The sequence below is a fragment of the Rana temporaria genome, chromosome 1 (assembly GCF_905171775.1).
Source record: "Rana temporaria chromosome 1, aRanTem1.1, whole genome shotgun sequence".
Classification (NCBI taxonomy): Eukaryota; Metazoa; Chordata; class Amphibia; order Anura; family Ranidae; genus Rana; species Rana temporaria.
In genome coordinates, this window is record NC_053489.1 from 44,624,835 (window position 1) to 44,644,699 (window position 19,865).

At 40.5% G+C, this 19,865-nt stretch overlaps 1 protein-coding gene and 1 long non-coding RNA gene across 4 annotated transcripts in view; one reads left to right on the forward strand and one right to left on the reverse strand.

Annotated features, from left to right (window-relative positions):
- LOC120926920 overlaps positions 1–7,483 on the reverse strand; it is a 58,155-nt gene extending 50,672 nt beyond the window's left edge. Inside the window, exon 1 of the long non-coding RNA XR_005747003.1 lies at positions 7,086–7,483. This is a non-coding gene — a long non-coding RNA (uncharacterized LOC120926920). The remainder of the gene's footprint in view (positions 1–7,085) is intronic.
- Positions 7,484–13,153: 5,670 nt separating this feature from the next.
- Positions 13,154–19,865, forward strand: part of LOC120926926 (mucin-2-like) — a 69,604-nt gene continuing 62,892 nt past the window's right edge. Inside the window, exon 1 of one of the 3 annotated variants that reach the window (XM_040337228.1) lies at positions 13,154–13,294. In XM_040337228.1, the coding sequence (XP_040193162.1) occupies positions 13,265–13,294 (30 nt within the window). In that variant the 5' untranslated portion in view covers positions 13,154–13,264. The remainder of the gene's footprint in view (positions 13,295–19,865) is intronic. The other 2 variants (XM_040337235.1, XM_040337244.1) reach the window with 2 other exon arrangements.

Below are 19,865 nucleotides of genomic sequence, written 5' to 3' on the forward strand. Positions count from 1 at the left end.
CTGATAATTTCCACATCCCCAATTTCTTCATCTTCTATCACTCCTCCTTCTTCCACCACCTCCCCATCATCTTCTATCACTCCTCCTTCTTCCACCACCTCCCCATCATCTTCGACTCCTCCTTCATCCATCAATCCACCTTCTTGCAATTCGCCAAATTGTTCTTCCGCCACTTGCCCTTCATCTGATATAAATTCTAAGTCCAAAATAACTTCTTCCTCCTCTCTTCCTTCCTCCTTTCTTCCTTCCTCTTCTCCTTCCACATCCTCTTCTCCTTCCACATCCTCTTCTCCTTCCACATCCTCTTCTCCTTCCACATCCTCTTCTCCTTCCACATCCTCCTCTCTTCCTTCCCCAGCCTCCTCTCTTCCTTCCCCAGCCTCCTCCTGCTCAACATGTGGAGGTGTTTGATTTTCCGGGTGTCTGGCCCTCTCTGCCTCCTCCAATTGCTGGCGTCTTCTTTCCCCTATAAGAAATAATAAAAAACAAAAGGTATACTCATCAGCACACAGATATTGTATATCATAAATCGCACACATTGCATAGACGATACATTTATGATGATTTTTGGTTGTTTATTCTTTCAGAAATCCTCCATTTTTGGCGTAGTTCTAGGCCAAGCTCTGATCCTGCCCCTTTTTTGCAAAGAAGTGACACAAATGGATGTCCCCCCAAAACATTAATTCTCGTCGACCCTCCAAATAAATATACTTTGATTATTGAGACACAGGTGCTTTGCATTTCCAGATGTTAAAACATCAGCTTTATTTGCATTTTGGAGAATGAATCTTGTTTGCCTGTCACATTCACTCAATTTAATTTCTGTGATTTTGCTATTCAACAATGTTGGAAAACCAAGTTTGGGGCCAGTCAGCCATGTCCAGGTGTGTTGTTCCTGGAGTAACGTCACATTTTTGCTAAACAATGTCATATTACGCGTGTTTACTATTTCTCAAAATTTGTTTAAGGTTGTTATTTGACATAAACACAATACAGTATCTACACGTGTTCAAAAGTACAAGCAGGCCAAGGAGGCAGATGTGAAAAAATACATGTCAACACATTATTGCAGACATTCCCCCCCCCCTTAAATAATATGGACTTACTTTTACGCAGAATTTTGAGTATCTTCTTCATGTGATGTGGCTCCCTCAATTTTAAATCGGACCAACGCTTCCGTAGTTGCTCCTTTGACCTGGTGACACCAAACATTCTCCTCATTCTCCTTGCCACCTTGTCCATTATGTGTGACTTCCTACGGTTCGGTGTTTTGTAGGGCCCACATTCACCATCATAATCCTTCCTCCTCATGATGTAAACCAACTCCACCATTTCTTCGAACGCCATATTAGTGGCTTTATATCTTTTAGGCCTGGATCGGGACGGTCCTGCCTCTGTCCCTTCACTTGCGCCATGAGAGCTCCGTGCCCGCTCGTGTGACATCGCCATCTTTCCTTCCCACAGAGATTAGGGGCGTGGAAACGAGGAAATGTCCCGTCAGGGGCGGAGATGAGGGCGGGGATTATTGCATATGCGGAGTGTCGCGAATGCCAACAACGTATTGACGTAGGTTACGCGGAGAATATTCGCGCGATTCCAGAACCTACACAGTTAACGCCATATTTAGTTTTTCAATTGATTAGGGGCATGGCAAAGGTGACGAGGGCGGCGTTTCATACATACGCGGAGTGGATAAAAGGCGCTTGACGTGATTACGTAGGTTACGTGTTAATTCAGCGAGCGGAAGAAACGAGGATTGTGAGAGAGGCAGGTAAGAAATTTAAACATGGGATCAGCAGCGGGCTCTAAAATGTAGAGCAATGGGATGGGGGTTTGGTCTGTTGGTTGCACAGTTTTATTAAGCTATTATGTCTCTTGGATACCAGAATGTGATTTTCGTACCCAAATGCTTTTGTAGACATCACAAAATAGAGAGGTCAAAAATGCTGTGACTCATTATCAATTATGTAGGGTGTATTCAGATCAGGCCAAGTATTGTTCTGTGTTGGTTGGACAGAGGTCATTAGGAAGTTTCTTTCATGTAATCAATGCTGAGGGGCAGGATATCTACACATGCAATAGTGCCTTGATGAATGCTGTCATTTGTAATAATTGTGTATGGTAGTAGATTTATATTATTTCCTGCAATGTAACCAAAGGGGCGGCATGTATAAAAAAAATGTTAGCTAAAACCAACCAATGGGGCAGAGCTGGCCAGCATTTTCTAAACAAGAGACACTGTGTTTGTATTTCTATATAGGTACTACTTTTTAAACAACATATTCTATCAATGTAAATGCTGAGGCTTTTTTTAATTGTGTTTTTGGTTTCTTTTCATTTTTTCAATCTAGAATAAAAAAAAGTAAATCATAACTTCACAATGGATCTCCTGCAGAGCCAAGACATTATCCAGCATTTGCTGGATAAATTTAGGGAAATGCCCATCCTGTGGGATTCAAAGCAGGACCATTACCACAATAAGGACGTACGAGCGGCAGCACTTGAACAGCTAGCAGCATACATGAGAACATGGGTGCCAGAATGCAGTGCCAACATGGTGAAGGATAAACTTGCCAACCTCAGGGGCACATATAGGAGAGCGTACAAAGCTCACCAAAAGCAGCTAAGATCTGGAGCAGCAGCAAGACCACCAAAGGAACCCAAGCTGTGGTATTACAACCAAATGTCATTTTTGCGGGATCAACTGGAAGGCAGGCCATCAATGTCAAGTCTGAATCCCAACCTTCCCTCCACGCTACCTCCCAGCGGGACTTCCCCAGATCACCACAGCCCTGCAGAGTCGGATGAAGAGGGCCTGGCTGACAGAGAGGCAGATCTGCGCCTCTACGATGATGAGGTATAGTAGTTTCATAACTATTTATGTAATAATATTAATTATTGTTTGATTCTTGACTTGATATTGGTTAATAAAATACAAGCTGGGAAGTAAAAATCTAAAATCGTGGGCAAACAAATAGGTGTCAGGGATGACAACTGCAGGGGTCAGAGGGTGAGTCTGTTTTCAAGTTTAAATTCAAGGCAAAAAATAAGATTCAAGCATGAAAATGTGAGTGAGTATATTCCTAAATATATTACAACATGTCCCTTTTTTTTACACAGGAAGAAGAGACCAGCCAGGAGGTGGCAGATCCTCTCCTCACTGTCAGCCAGGACGAAGGGGTCAGTGGCAGCCAGGAGGAGGCCGGGCCCAGTGGCGTTCAGCAGCTCCCCAGGACAAGCACCACCAGCCAGGCTCCTCCCCTTTATATTAGGCCACCAGGCCGTAAGAAGAAATTGGGGGCAGTGGAGGAAGCCAGCCTGAAAATGATTCAGGAGGCGAGTGCCATCATGAGGGCCCCCCTCAACCCCACTGAGGCCTACAGTGCCTCCGTGGCACATGACCTGAATCAAGGCACGGAGGAGCAGAGGCAACTGGCAAAGGGCGTGATCAACCAGGCCCTTTGGTGGATGCAGAGGGAGCTGCTGACCCCAGACACTGGGCTATGTGACCCGGCCCGGCTTGCTGAACACCATTCTCCTGCTGCCACATCATCCCCACCTGCAAGGGCCCAGGGAAGACCCGCTGGAAGGCAGCCTGGAAGGAAGGTTGCAAGGAAGAGGAGACGTTGATGCCCTGCCTTCCATTTGATCCCCCACAAATGGCATCTTGTTTGGACTACCACAGCTTGGGTTCCTTTGGTTATGTGCTGCTGCTTCAGATTTTATTTTGTGTGCTTCCTGAGGTTGGCTAGTTTATCCTTCACCATGTTTCAAATGCAAGTTTGCATGTATGTTGCTAGCTGTTCAAGTGCTGCCATTCTGTTTTTGTTCCTTTTTATCATTTGCTAAAATAAAAGCCTTTTTGTTGATTTGAAAAACGTGCCTATTGTTTGTAATACTGTGGGTATTATTTTAGGCATCAAACATTACAAACAAATAAAATGTTTAATCTAAAATATTCACTAACTCATGTGGGGGGGGGGGTCATTTTGTGTGCCAACATGGTAGACAATTTAAACAACCTTCAAAAAAATCCTGTTAAATATACAAACAAAAGCTAAATCAAAACTATTTCCTATTAAAATATTCTAAATGGTGACATAACTATAAACACCTAAAGAAAGTGGGAAAGATAACCATTAAACATTAAAAGCAAAAAATTTGAAATGTGGAGGACCACTAAAAATATGATACGTCGGGCCAATAAAAGTTTGCAAAAATCTTACTACATCACAGCTAACAAATGTCACTTTTCAGTATGGAACAACTCAGTTGAAATAACATGAGCTAAATAACTGATTAGTTATAGCAAGAGAAGAATGAATAAAACGACGGCATCAAGCGTTGGTTATTGTGTGTTTTGCTTCAGTGTTCTATTGCTAGAATTAATCTTTCTATTGACGAATGTGCCATATCCCAAACAAACGTGAGTTTTACCTGAACGAGCGCTCCCGTGGCCTCATTTAGTCTGAGCATGCGCGGGGTTTTTGTACGTTGGTTTTGTGTACTCACCACCAAACATGTACGTTCGGACAGGATTTGAGCGGACGGTTTTAAAACAAGTTTGGAAATAAATGTCTGCTGAAAAACGGCCCGGCGGGCAAATGTACGGTGAAATTCTGTACGCTCGTAACTACACACGACCAAACATGTATGCTGAAACTGGTCCGCGGGCCAGTTTCAACAAACATGTTTGGTCGTGAGTATGGGGCCTAAGACACAAATAATAGTTATGTGATTGCTCAGAACCAGCAATATTTATGTTTCATTCATCCTTAAAGTGGTTGTAAACTTCAATGATTATTTGTACCTATAGATAAGCCTATAACAAGGCTTACCTATAGGTAGTGTAAATATCTCTTAAATGTGCACCGTTTAGGATATATTTACTGTATATGCAGCTGATCAAGTCATACAACATGCGCCCTGAAGGAACGGCCACGTGCCGTTTCTTCAGAGCCCTGTGCCGCAAACGGTGGCTCCCGTGTGCATGCACCATAGTGTCTTTGCGCAACTCCAGCCAGTCACATAGCTGGAGTCCACGGACCAGAAAGAAAGACAGGTGAAGATGGATGTGTCCTCCAGAATTGACAAAGCATTGGTGGAGGGCTTCGTTTGCAGGTAAGTTTCACATAGTGTGCTAGTATGTGACGCATACTAGCACATTATGCCTTTATTTTGCAGGTCAGAAAAAAGCAACGGTTTACTTCCTCTATAATTCTCCTGCTTGGAAACCACAAAAATGGTAGTCTCAAAAAGCAAGTGGCTCTTCAAACAATAAGTGATAGCAAATTTATCCTAAAAAATGTACTGTATAAACAGCTTCATACTTGAAAGGACCACTACTGTGCAAGTTGATAAAATATGCAGTCAATAATTTCAAAAAGTATAACTTGGACATCTAGTAAAGTGCAAATGATTTTTCAGCTATAGCATAGTTTTTTTTAACACTTATTATATATTTTTTGGTGCACATTACTTCCAGGTACAGGGTACAGCAATGGGAACCACATTAGCCCCACCATATGTGAACCTGTAGTACAATAGTGCGGCGCTTCAACACATCCAACTTATCATACTATCAAAAGAGCAGCACCTGTGCCCAGACCACAGTGGCATGAACTGTTAAAAAGCATCTGATTAAAAAAGGTTGGCAATCATGTGCTCCACAGTCATAGCATCTTCTTTATTAACCACTGCTACAGGGCGGCACCTCTGTGGCGAATCACATACTGTATATATATGTGATCTGACATTTTAGGGTAGGGGGCGCAGATGTGCACTGGTTGTGGTGGTGATTACACACAGCAGGAGCCATTTGGTGGGTACTGTGGTCTTGATGTCCACCGGCACCTGCCGATCATCGTGCAGAGAGACAGAACGGCGGACTGCCTATGTAGACAAATTGCTGTTCTGACAGGAGAGAAGAGATGGAATTTGTGTTCCTGCAAAGCAGGGAATACATTTCATCTCTTCCCCTAGTAAAATTATCTCCCACGTGTAGTAAAACACTGGTTAGGGACACAGTTAACCCATTGATTGCCCCTGATGTTAACCCCTTCCCAGCCAGTCATTAGTACAGTAACAGTACATATTTTTTAGCCTTGATTGCTGTATTAGTGTCACCAGTCCCAAAAAAGTATCAAACGTGTCAGTATGTCTGCCGCAATATCGCGTTCCAGCTATAAGTCACTGATCGCCGCCATTACTAGTAAGAGAGGAAAAAATTAAATTTTACCATAGTTTATAAACGCTATAACTTTTAGGCAAACCAATCAATATATGCCACAGTTGTTGAGGGACTTTGTGGACCAGATGAACTTGAAATTCACATTATCATTTTGTAGCACAGAAACATATTTTTTTGGATACTATGGTTTGAAGATGTGAGAATTCGTTTTTTACTTCTCTTTTCAGAAAACCGGTGGTGGGCAATACAATTTTACAGGTAGTGCATATTTTGAATCTGTCGTTAGATTTCAAAGCAACTTTTCTGGATGAATGCCTCAGTTAACAAGGCTTTACACATAAACAACTCATTAAAAAAATAAAATGTGTTGTATTATCTGATACAGATAGACAAGCAAGTAAAGACAAGGACAGATTACTAGATAAAACAACTAGGATTATTATTAGTTTTCTGACAACATCCACAATTAAAAGATTTCATGCATAAACTTTGGCTTTAGGTGTCAAAATTATGATCCTATTTCTAAAGTGGTGTCTTTTAGCCCAGTGCTTACTTTCATTGCACTCCTACTTTAAGATATAAAACTACACAAAGTGACTACGTACATCTGTAAATTATTGTAATATGAAGGAAACATATGGATGTGGCACATGTGCTATGTACCATACTTCACTTAAAAGTAGGGCTCTACCGAATGGACAGTTTATTGATTTGGCACACTTTGTTTACTACAACATAGAACAACATAACTCGTAAATTGTGAATGTTTTTATGTTGAAAAAACAAAATTCCAATTAAAAATTTATGTCTTAAGCTTTGATTAAGCCCCAAGAAACGTAAGATCTAGTATTGCACGATACATGATTTTTTAGCATGTAAAACAACCTTAACTTACTTTTTGTGCCTAGGTAGGGTCCATGATCCAAAGAGGTGATTTCGACATAAGATTACTTCAAGTCACTGGATTTATGGTTTAAAGGCAAAAAGATTTCCTGGACTCGATGCCAAAAAATAAATAAAAATAAATGGTTAATTATTTTAGTTTTTTGCCTTATATTCATTTTTTATTTTGTATAAGCTGCATTTGTTTGTAAATTGTATAAGCTGCATGTTTTTTTAAATATCTTTTTTTGTTCCCCCTACCTCTTCCTTTTTTATTTCATCCTTTTCCTCCATGCTTTTTTCCCACCCTTCCCATTTCCTAAGTTGAGAAATTGATTTAAATCACAGTAAATAAAACTACTAGTATATCCTACTGTTATATACTGTGTTGTGGTATTTATATTAATACTTAACAAATCCAAAAAGAATGAATGGATGGACCGTTTTCATCGGACCAAACCGATCGTGTGTGGGCCCCATAGGTTATTTATCCATAGGTTAAAAAAAAAACAATCTTGTTTTAAATTTAACCGATGGATACCTAACCGATAGAAAAAAAACGATCGTTAGTAGGCACAACCATCGGCTGACACATTTTGAATGACAATTGCGTGGTCATACAACACTGTACCCAAATTATATTTTTATAATTTTTTCCCACAAATAGAGCTTTCTTTTGGTGGTATTTGATCATCTCTGCGATTTTTATTTTTTGCGCTATAAACAAAAAAAGACAGAAAATTTGGAAAAAAAAACAAGTTTTTTATTTTTTGTTATAATAATATCCCAATTTTTAAAAAAAAAATTAAAAAAAATTTCCTCGGTTTAGGCCGATACGTATTCTTTTACATATTTTTGTTAAAAAAAATCGCAATAAGCGTATATTGATCGGTTTGCACAAAAGTTATAGCGCCTATAAAATAGGGGATAGATTTATGATTTATTTTTTTATTTTTTATTAGTAATGGTGGCGATTTGCGATTTTTTTTTTGTCAGGCCTGCGATATTGCGACGGACATATCGGACACTTTTGACACAAATTTGGGACCATTCACATTTATACAGCGATCAGTGCTATAAAAATGCACTAATTACTGTATAAATGTGACTGGCAGGGAATGGGTTAAAACTAGGGGGTGAGGAAGGGGTTAAATGTATTCCCTGGGTGTGTTCTAACTGTGTGGGGGGAGGGGACTGACTGGGGGAGGTGACCGATGCTGTGTCCCTATGTACAAGAGACACAGATCGGTCTCCTCTCCCTGACAGGACGTGGAGCTCTGTGTTTACACACAGAGCTCCACATCCCTGCTGTGTTCCCGCCGATCGCGTGTACCCGGCGGACATCGCGGCCGCCAGGTACATGCATCGGCTTCCCAGCGATGCGCCGGCACAGTGTTTACCCGCTGCGCGCCCTCCCAGCGGCGCGTGCGGGTAATGCACAGAAAAAGACGTCCAAAGACGTCCACTTGGCACTTGAGAGCCGCGCTGTGGACATCTTTTGTCTACAGCGCGGATCTCAAGTGGTTAACCAAAAATAATAATCATAGTATAATAAAGGACATAGGGGAACCTCAGCTATGAGGACATATTAAAGGAGCTTAATGTATTCTTCTTTTTAGCAGAGACGGTAAAAGAAGACCCAAACAGTGGGAGAAAAAGGCAAACAGAACACAAGGATCTATGGACTATGGTTCTACCTACTGCCTGATACACCCCTAGATGGTTCCTTCTGACTTGCAGTTATAGGGAGGTACAGAATACCTCCAAGGGACATAAAAAGACAGCAGGTGACTTAACTTGACAGCTCAGTCGGTGTGATTTTAGTTTTAAATGGAGAAGGGTATTGTTCAGGGGCATGAAATTATTTTCGCATCACATATAACATCGATGAAAACTGATTAATAAAATGATTTACAATCCTTGGCATTACATTTACACCAGCCTGACAGCAGCAATAATGTGTTTATATTTTCTGGCTGACTGGAGGAAGATGTGTGGAGTTGAGTGTCATCCAGAGCGGAGGGTGTGTGCCGAAGATTTACTGCATTTTATTAGGCAATTAGAAGTGAGAAGTCTACTTACACTTGTAATTAAAGGGTAGTTTTTCATAAGGTAAACATGTGGCCCCATCTGACACAGAGCATTACTATGGTGAATGGGTCCTTAATATTCTAATATCTGATATCCAAATTGGCTGATAACATTACGTGGATTAGTTGGGTAAGGCTGTAATTTTTAAAGCCTGGGAAAGTTCTTACATGTTTGTCAAGAAACACGCATATGTCTGTCATCAAACCAACCTCTACTGCCATTCAAAGCTGCCTCCTGCATTCCCTCTGAACTTCTAGACATTTAGCTGGATTCAGGTAGCCGGGCGCATCTTTCCTGCGGCGTAACGTATCCTATTTACGCTATGCCGCCGTAAGTAAGTGAGGCAAGTACTGTATTCACAAAGCACTTGCCTCCAAACTTACGGCGGCGTAGCGAAAATGGGGCCGGCGTAAGCGCGCCTAATTCAAATGAGGATGGGGGGCGTGTTTTATGTAAATTACTTATGACCCGACGTGATTGACGTTTTTTATGAACGGCGCATGCGCCGTCCGTGTACATATCCCAGTGTGCATTGCTCCAAAGTACGCCGCAAGGACAAATTGGTTTCGACGTGAACGTAAATGATGTCCAGCCCCATTCACAGACGACTTACGCAAACGATGTAAACATTTTAAATTTCGACGCGGGAACGACGGCCATACTTAACATAGGCCACCTAGGGGGCAGCTTTATCTTTACGCGGCGTAACTCTTACGGAAACGGCGTATCTTTACTGCGACGGGCACACGTACGTTCGTGAATCACGTATCTAGGCATTTACTTATTCTACGCCGAACTCAACGGAAGCGCCACCTAGCGGCCAGCCTAAATATTGCACCCTAAGATACGACGGCGTAGAAGACTTACGCCGCTCGTATCTTAGCCTAATTTAAGCGTATCTGGTTTCCAGAATACGCTTAAATTTAGGACGGCGCAGATTCTGAGTTACGTCGGCGTATCTACTGATACGCCAACGTAAATCTCTATGAATCCAGCTATATATTACTGACACCTCTAAAGGGGTAGTTCACATTGCCCCATGCAGGTAAGGGTCTTCTGTCTATAAAAGTAAACTGCGCAGCTTTGAGCAAACTTAAATTGGAACTAAAGACAGCTTATACACACCTTTCCTCCAATGGTGCTATCCCTCTCCTGGACTGGTCTCTTTGCCGGTATGCTTGCTTTAGGCCATTTTCATTGGCCAGTGCAGGATGACTTCTGGCATGATCATACAAGGCCATCATTCTGGTGCACAAGGTCTGTAATGGACGTTGTAAGCTGATCTATGCATGCCCAGCTCAGTTTACAAGCCAGGGGATGCTGCAAAAAGGCAGGTAAGTGTATTTTATTGCCGATAAGACATTGTATGTCTCTTCTGCAATAAAAAAAAAAAAAACCTGCTTGCTTGCAGCAAACAGTAGTAGAACTTTAGGAACATTTACGTGTCTCTCAAAGCCTTTCAACAAAAACTCAAGCAGAAGTGTAGTCAAAGAACAAGTCAAAGGTCAGTAATAAGTGGTAGCAAAGATAGAGATGGCAGCAGGAGTGAGAAGAGCAGGCTGGCTGGAGAGAGCACAATAATCTGACAAACAGGATGGGCAGAGACATGGCTTAAATCAGGAAGTTTATGGGAGGTGCAAGGAGTTCAAGGTTCACGAGAAACAAGACACAAGTCAAGTTTATTTAAGCAATCAGGCAGAAAGCCTTCCAGCATCTCAACTGCCAGACACAGCAGAGATGCCAGGTTCAGGTCCAAGCCCTGACAATACTGTATATGAGGAAATATTAACTTAGCTTAAAGTAATCTCCTTCGAAAAAACATGACATAGCCTGGAAAGAATCTTAACCGTAGTGTTATTGAACCACATTCAGGAGTAGGATGCTAGGTAAATAATAATAAAAAAAAGCACCACCTATGGGCAACCCTTACTAAAGGACAAACCTCCATCTGCTACATGTAACTCAATTAACTCAATTAGTAACAAAGAAGTACAGAAAACAGCCTCAGAGGGGTGGGAGATGTGTGCTTTAATGACCTGAATGAGAGAAAGGGATGTTGTGGTGAGTATTAAGAAAAAAAAAAAAAATTTTCTCTTACATTCATTGAAGGACACAGCCCGGGAAGAATCTTGACCATAGTAATATCCCAAAGCAGTGACCATCAAAGGGTGGGAAACCAGAACCAAAACACTCAACCCTACATACAAAACCCCAGAAGGGAAAAAGAGACTCAGCTACCTGTTGTTATCTGCCTAGTGTCCTACTCCTAAAGGCAGCACCATAACCCTTACCCTACAGTCAACATTCTTTCTGTGTTCTTCATTGAACGTAAGAAAAAAAGTAAATTGAAGAAGACAAACTGTGGAAGATGTAACAAAAAAGGCAAGCCGATGGCAGTTTGTCTCTGTGCCTCTGTTGGTAAGGGGCAGGACTTTTCTATCTCTCCTCTTAAACAAAGAGAACAGGGAGCAGGCAGAGTGCCATCAAATCTCACTTCAAATCTTGTGGGACTATCAGTCAGAGCAAAGGGTGTCTTAGATTCACAATGCAAATATACAGCTATCAGACTGCAGGCTCAAGAGTGCATAGTCACCTTCACATACTGTACTAGGACGTACACTGCTATATTTCAAGAAGAATTCAAGATACATTTTTCAAGGTACTGCATAAGCACAAAGAACATTTCTGCATGTGCCATGTAACATACATTTCCACAAGTGTAAAATTCACACCTAAGGATCACTACAGGGGCATTTTTTGATGGAAAGAAGGCTGAGCCTCTACATATTAAAAAGATTCTTTACTGTAAGAGCCGTGAAAATGTGGAGAACGACTTTGAAAAAGGACTGAAAGTGTTTCCAGGTAAACAAATATAAACAGAGGATTATACTTGGAAGGATTAACATTGTACAGCGTTGATCCAGGGAGTATGTAATTGCCTTTGGGTGTCAGAAAGGATTTTCTCCATTGGAGAAAATTGGACTATGCTTTATCTATGATCAACAAATACAATGGAAAATTTTGGAAAATGTTTCTCTTGACCAAAGTAAGACTGGCTATACACTATTAGAAAAAAGAAAAAAAAAAACGTCCACACTATTTAAAGCGGGGGTTCACCCTAAAACTGATTTTCTAACATTACATCCAGCTCACTCTCTACATTGACAGTATGCCTTTTGTTGTTTTGTTTTTGCTGTACATACCTCGTACAGCTATTTTCTTCCCCGGCTTCTGGGTCGGGACTCCCGCGGGAGTGGGCGTTCCTATCCAGCAGGTGATTGACGTGATGACAAAAACGACCTCACCCCGTCGCATAAGGAGCGTCACAAGTTGCCGAAAGAAGCCGAACGGCGAGTCGGCACTATACGACGCCTGCGCACCGACGTTTGGCTTCTTTCGGCAACTCGTGACGCTCCTTATGCGACGGGGGGAGGTCGTTTTTGTCATCACGTCAATCACCTGCTGGAGAGGAACGCCCACTCCCGCGGGAGTCCCGACCCGGAAGCCGGGGAAGAAAATAGCTGTACGAGGTATGTACAGCAAAAAAAAAAAATGGCATACTGTCAATGTAGAGAGTGAGCTGGATGTAATGTTAGAAAATCGTTTTTAGGGTGAACCCCTGCTTTAAGATGGATAGATTGGTTATTTAATTTGGGTATTTGACCAAATAATTTCCATCTAACTCCTTCGATTTTTTTAAGGAGGGGACTGACAGGACCACCCATTAAGTGAATTTTTTCTGGTTCATCGTAAACAAAATTCAAACAATGAATGGCCAGCTTAAATCTGTAAAACATGTGGAAAATGAAATACATCTCAATAAAAAGTTCACATATGATAAATCAATTTTGTTTGTGGGGAACCAACACTTTGTGGAAAACCTTGGCTTACAGAACATAAACCATGAACCTTAAAGAGTTATATAAAATTGTCAAAAGAATCTATAAACATTAGTCATGTCCATTCAAATTGCCCTGTCATATCACTTACAAGTATCTGGGTGAGCCTGTTGAGCAGCAATTACTGTTCTATATACCTAATAAGCAATATTGGAACATCACTGCATTCATTCGAAGACTGGACAACACAAACAGCTTTCACATGCGGGTTCAAACGTACTGTGTCAATCCGGTGAGTACTAACTTTTAAGCACTAGTACCAAGGGTTACTTTTTTTATAGGGAAAAATCATATTAGCCCATGGCCATTTTCTGGCTGCCTTTAAAATAGTACAGTTAAATATATTTACATGTTACTAATTTGTGGACATTTGTGTGCATTTAACCGTTCAATCTCTATTACAGGTATTTATATTTTGGGGGTAATTTTTTTGTGGTTTTGATTTTTAGGTGTATATATTATGTTTCTTATATATATATATATATATATATATATATCCCATTTTGGACCTTGCTTGTGCACTGGTGCCCAGTCATGTTGGAACACAAAGGAATACTTAATAATATAATATATATATATATTTATGTGCATTATTTTTTTTCGTGCCTGATAAACGAGTTTGGGGTGGGGGAATTTCAACCCGATAGAACACATTTGGAATAAATTAAAGCAGGGATTGCGAGCCAGGCTTTCTCATCCAACATTAGTGCCTAACCTCACACATGCGCTTCTGGAAGAATGGTTAAACATTCCCCTCCTAAACCTTGTGGACAGCCTTCCGAGAAGAGTCAATAGCTACAAAGGGTGGGATAGCTCAATATTGAACCCTGTGGACTAAGACTGGGATGCCATTCAAGTTCATGTGCGTGTAAAGGCAGGTGTCCCAATACTTTTGACAATATATTGTGCTTTTCAGTCTGAAATGAAGACAGACACAGTTTTGTTTTATGCAGCTGTATTTACTGCAACTTATAGCATCCTAGTAAAAGATAAACATGTCAGAAAAAGTTGGAAAAAGGATCACCCCCTTATGTCAGTATTTTGTTGGACCACATTTTGCCATAAATACAGGGCCAGATTCACAGAAGAAATACGCCGGAGTACCTACTGATACTCCGGCGTATTTTCAAATTTGCCGCGTCGTATCTTAATTTGTAATTCACAAACAAGATACAACAGCATTTGGCTAAGATCCGACAGGCTTACGGCTTCGTACGCCTTCCGATCTTAGGCTGCAATACTTCGGCAGCCGCTGGGTGGAGTTTGCCTCGTTTTCCAGCGTCGGGTATGCAAATTAGCTTTTACGGCGATCCACGAAGGTGCTCGCGTGCGTTACGTCGTTTTTTCCCGTCGCAAAGTTAAGCCTGCTTTTTCATGGCTTAACTTTACACCAGCCATGTTAAAGTATGACCGTCGTTCCCGCGTCGAATTTTAATTTGTTTTTGGCGTAAGTACGTTACGCACATCGCCATTCACAAACACGTCGGGCGCCGTAATTTTGCGCAAAGCACGTCGGGAAATTTCCTAACGGAGCATGCGCAGAACGTTTGGCGCGCCTAATTTAAATGGTTCACGCCCCATTTGAATTAGGCGGGCTTGCGCCGGACGTCTTTACGTTACTCCGCCGCAAGTTTATACTCAAGTGCTTTGTGAATCAAGCACTTACAAGGAAAACTTGCGGCGGTGTAACTTAAAGACGATACGTTACGCCGCCGCAGTTCTCTATGAATCTGGCCCACAGCCTTTAGTCTGTTCATATATGTCATTACTAACTTTGCAATATTTGCCCACTCTTCTTTGCAGAACTGCTCAAGTTCAGTTAAATTTGATGGTGAACGTTTGTGGAGTGGACTGCGGTCTTTAACCACTTACCCCCCGGACCATATTGCTGCCCAAAGACCAGAGTACTTTTTGCGATTCGGGACTGCGTCGCTTTAACAGACAATTGCGCGGTCGTGCGACATGGCTCCCAAACAAAATTGGCGTCCTTTTTTTCCCACAAATAGAGCTTTCTTTTGGTGGTATTTGATCACCTCTGCGTTTTTTATTTTTTGCGCTATAAACAAAAATAGAACGACAATTTTGAAAAAAATGAATATTTTTTACTTTTTGCTGTAATAAATATCCCCCAAAAATATATAAAAAAAAATTTTTTCCCTCAGTTTAGGCCGATACGTATTCTTCTACATATTTTTCGTAAAAAAAAATCGCAATAAGCGTTTATTGATTGGTTTGCGCAAAAGTTATAGCGTTTACAAAATAGGGGGTATTTTTATGGCATTTTTATTAATATTTTTTTTTTACTAGTAATGGCGGCGATCAGCGATTTTTTTTTCGGTATTGCGACATTATCGCGGCTGAGAGACAGGACGTCATATTACGTGCTCTCGCCTAGGAGAGCCACCTTGTGGACGTATTTCGGCGGTGCGCGGTCGGCAAGTGGTTAAGTCATTCCATAGATTTACAATCGGGTTTAAGTCTGAGCTCTGACTAGGTAATGCAAGGACATTCACCCTTTTCTCCTTCAACCACTGTGTGGTGATTTTTGCTTTGTGCTTTGGGTCATTGTTATGTTGGAAGGTAAAGTTTCTTGCCATTGACATCTTTCTGGCAGAGGGCAGCAGATTTTCCTCAATAATTTGACAGTATTTTGCTCCCTCCATTTTTCCTTCTATCCTGACAAGTGCTGCAGTCCCTGCTGCAGAGAAATAACAGGATATTACCACCTCCATGCTTTACTGTAGGAATGGTGTTATTTGGAAGGTGATGGATTTCTGCCAGACATATTATTTGATATTGAGGCCAAATAGTTCCTTTTTAAAAGAGGGTAAGGGGGGAAATAACAATAAGGCACTCACGTTGGCCCACATCCGAAGTTTGGGTTCAAAAAGAAAAAAGTTCCTTTTTAGTCTCATCTGACCATAACACCTTTTTCCACGTGGCCTCGGAATTTTACTTTTAATCTTTTTTTTTTTTTTTTTCTTGTCAAAATATCTTTATTATGTGATTCAGAAAAATTGTACAAGTAACATATAACAAATACATTACATAGGGAAGAAACTCCTTTGCGCTTATACAAATGTATATTAATCTAATGAAGATTTAACAGATACAATATTTGATAAAAAAAAAGTTGAATTACCATCAATAACATATAGGCAAGAATCTATAAAGCGACTTACATTACAATAACGTCTTGTATTAATAAAATTCCTAATTTAGAATTTCGGCTAGTACAAATAAATATCAAGCTAATAACGAGAGTTTGGAAAACATAGTAGTGAATCAAATACAGAAAAAATTAAATAAAAAGAATAACCGAGATGAAGAGAGAAGAAAAAAAAAAAGAAAAAAAAGGGGGTCGGGGGTAAAATAACGGAGTCTGCAGGACTAGGCCGAGTTCCACTGCCACTGACTAAAAAGTACAATAGGTAATTGTAATGCTTAGGCTACCATGGCATAAGTACTTCATTATTAACCTCCCTGGCGCTATGATTATTTCAAAAAAAGGTGCTGAAAGCGGTACCATTATTTGCAAGGAAATTTGGTGTTTTATACTGTAGGCCTGTAATTCTTAGGAATAACTCACTTAAATCTGACCAAACAAGAGTCTAGTAGGCATCCCGGGTATGAAATAAAAAAAAAAAAAAAAAATTATAAATTATAATATAATAAATAATTATAACAAATAATAATATAATTATAATAAAAATTATTCAATAATGTAATCAACTCAAAATCACTGAAATTTGCTCAGTTGCAGAATTGTCGCTGTCATTTCTTTTATTTTTTATGACGAATTTCCCCACAAATCGCTATCGCACAATTCTGCAAGTGATTATAATTTATTATCGCTGTTTTCTAGCTGCTCTAAAACCATTTTTGACATAAAGGGACACTTTTGTTTGCTATGGACAATCTACAGTTTGCAGGCAGAAAGAACAGTTTTTATTATATAAAAGAACATGTAGGGCACTGGGCAGACCACTAGGGACAAGGGGGGTGTGTATTTTTACATACAGTACTGTAATCTATAAGATAAGGTGTTTGTTTACCGTTTTGAATTTGGCGCCGTTCTCCGCCCTCGTGCGTCGTAACGTCGCAGCGAACGGAGATCGGCGGCACACAGAGACACTGTGTGAATCGAGCGAGGTCCCGCTCGCTCACACAGCGCGGTGGCATCGCTGGATCCAGGGACAAGGTAAGTAAACCAAGCCTGTGGCTGCAGCGAGGCGAGCCCGAGTCTGACTCGGGGTTACCGATCGTAGCCAAAAAATCTCACCCCGAGTCAGACTCGGGAATACCGCTAGGAGGGTTAAAGGATATTGGCATTGCATATGTAATCCAAGGTTTCCATATTCTCTCAAACTTGGTGATCATGTCCGTATCTATTGCTGTCATTTTAGCATAGGTCATAGAGTTATTCATCCTTTCTTTAACTTCATTCACTATTAGATTAGGAGATTTCCAGGCCTTTGCTATTGTCTGCTTCGCTGCTGTGAAGAGCTGCAATAGCAGTTTAAATTGCATATGTGTTATATTATCAGGTTTCAAGTTGAGCAATGCTGTTTTGAGGTCTAAAGGAATTTTCTTTTTTGTCAATATACTTGCAATATTGAAAATTTCCGTCCAAAATGTCAGCGCCTTCGGACACGACCACCAAATATGATGATATGTGCCTGTATCAGAACATCCCCTAAAACATTGCGCATAATTGTTCTGCACATATTTTGCTACCCTAGCCGGTACTAAGTACCATCTTGTTAACACTTTATAATTTGCCTCCATTGCGAGTACATTTGAGGAGGCTGTTTTTGTGTTATACCATATTTGATTCCAATCAGATGCATTTAATTCAGATTCTAGATCCTCCATTTTCAGACATAGGATAGTTTATCCATATTGAATTGTATTAGTGATTGCGAATATAAAGCAGATATTGTACCCCTAGCATGCGGATCTTTTTTACAAATATTTATAAAAATAGACAAGCGGGTTAACAAAGGTGAAGAAGTTATTAGAGGCATAAAAAAGTTTTTTATTTGGAGGTATCTGAATAATTCCGTTTGCGGTATACCATATAATTCACATAATGTCGGGAATGGAATGAAAGATGTGGAGTCTACAAATTTGTGCATGCACAGGATATAACAGCCCATTCCTTAAAAGATTTGGGAGAGACCCATGCAGGATAAAATGCCAGATTTTTTTAGAATGATAACAATGGATTGTGAGGAGATTGTAGTTGGTTTTTTATTTTGAATCTATCCCATAGGGAAAGTAAATGTTTAATAATGGGATTTCTTATATTTCTGCGTGCTTTGGGAGAGACCCACAGCACATTGGAAAGTGGAATGGGGTCACATTCAATTGCTTCTATTGATACCCAGAGAGGTATTTCCTGTTGTGCATGATATTTAGCAAGTGTTGCTATTTGTGCAGCTCTGTAATAATGCGCAAAGTTGGGATACCCAAGTCCCCCCTTTACTTTGGGGAGGTATAGAGTTTGTATTTTTATTCTCGGTTTGGAAGAACCCCAGACAAAAGATGAAACTCTCTTCTGAACAATCCTCAAGTAATATGCAGGTATTGGGATGGGTAGCACTCTAAAGAGGTATAAAAGTTTTGGTAATATCGTCATTTTGACTGCATTGATTCTTCCAAACCATGATAATGGTGGATGGGTCCATGAATTCATTAAATTTGATATTTGTTTTAGAATTGCGGGATAATTATGTGAGAATAAATCCGATATGGATGCAGTAATTAAGATGTATCCCTAAATAAGGGATGCATTTTTCTGGCCATTCAAATGGGAGGCCTGTTTTGGCCGAACTCAGTTCTATGTTTGAAAGGGATATATTCAGCGCTAAACATTTTTTTGGATTGATTACTAAGCCTGAAAATGATGCAAAATGATTTAGGATTGGAATGAGATTAGGGCCTGACACTTGGGGGGGATGAGAGAAATAGGAGGATATCGTCAGCAAATAGGCATATTTTGTGTTTGTGTCCTCCTAATTCTATGCCTATAATAGTGGGGCCAGATCTGATCTTTTGCACAAGTGGTTCAATAAGGAGGGCAAATAATAATGGGGATAGTGGGCATCCCTGTCGTGTGCCTCTTTCTATGCTAAAAGGGTCTGACTTATACCCTGCATACTTGACATATGCTTTTGGATTATTGTAGAGTTCCATGATCCATTTTGTAAAATTAGGGCCAAAACCCCATTTCTGTAATGTGTATTTTAGGTATGACCATGAAATGGAGTCAAATGCTTGTTTGATGTCTAAAGAGAGAAAACACGCTGGAATTCCTCGCTTTTTTGCTATGTGCGCTAACAGGCTCGCCCTTCGTATATTGTCGCCTGCTTGTCGCGTGGGCATAAAACCAACTTCATCTCAATGAATCAGAGTTCCAATAATTTTATTAAGGCGATTTGCTAATATTTTGATATCCGTATTCAACATAGAAATAGGACGATAATTTGTACTAAGGGTGTCATCCGAATGTGGTTTAGGGATCATACATATTATGGCCAACAATGATTCTTGCCTAAAGTTTTTTTGTTTTAGTAAGTCATTAAATGCTTCCGCCATCCTTGGGGAGATAAGGTCCTTGAAGGTTTTATAATATCGGGCTGAGAATCCATCGGGTCCTGGCCTCTTATTTAATTTGAGTTCTTTAATGGCAGCTGCTACGTCGTCTTGTGTGATTGGTTTTTCTAGTTGTGTTTTTTGAGTTTCCTTCATTTGTGGTAATTGAATTTGTGAGAAGAAGGAGTCTGCTTCCGTGTCATTAA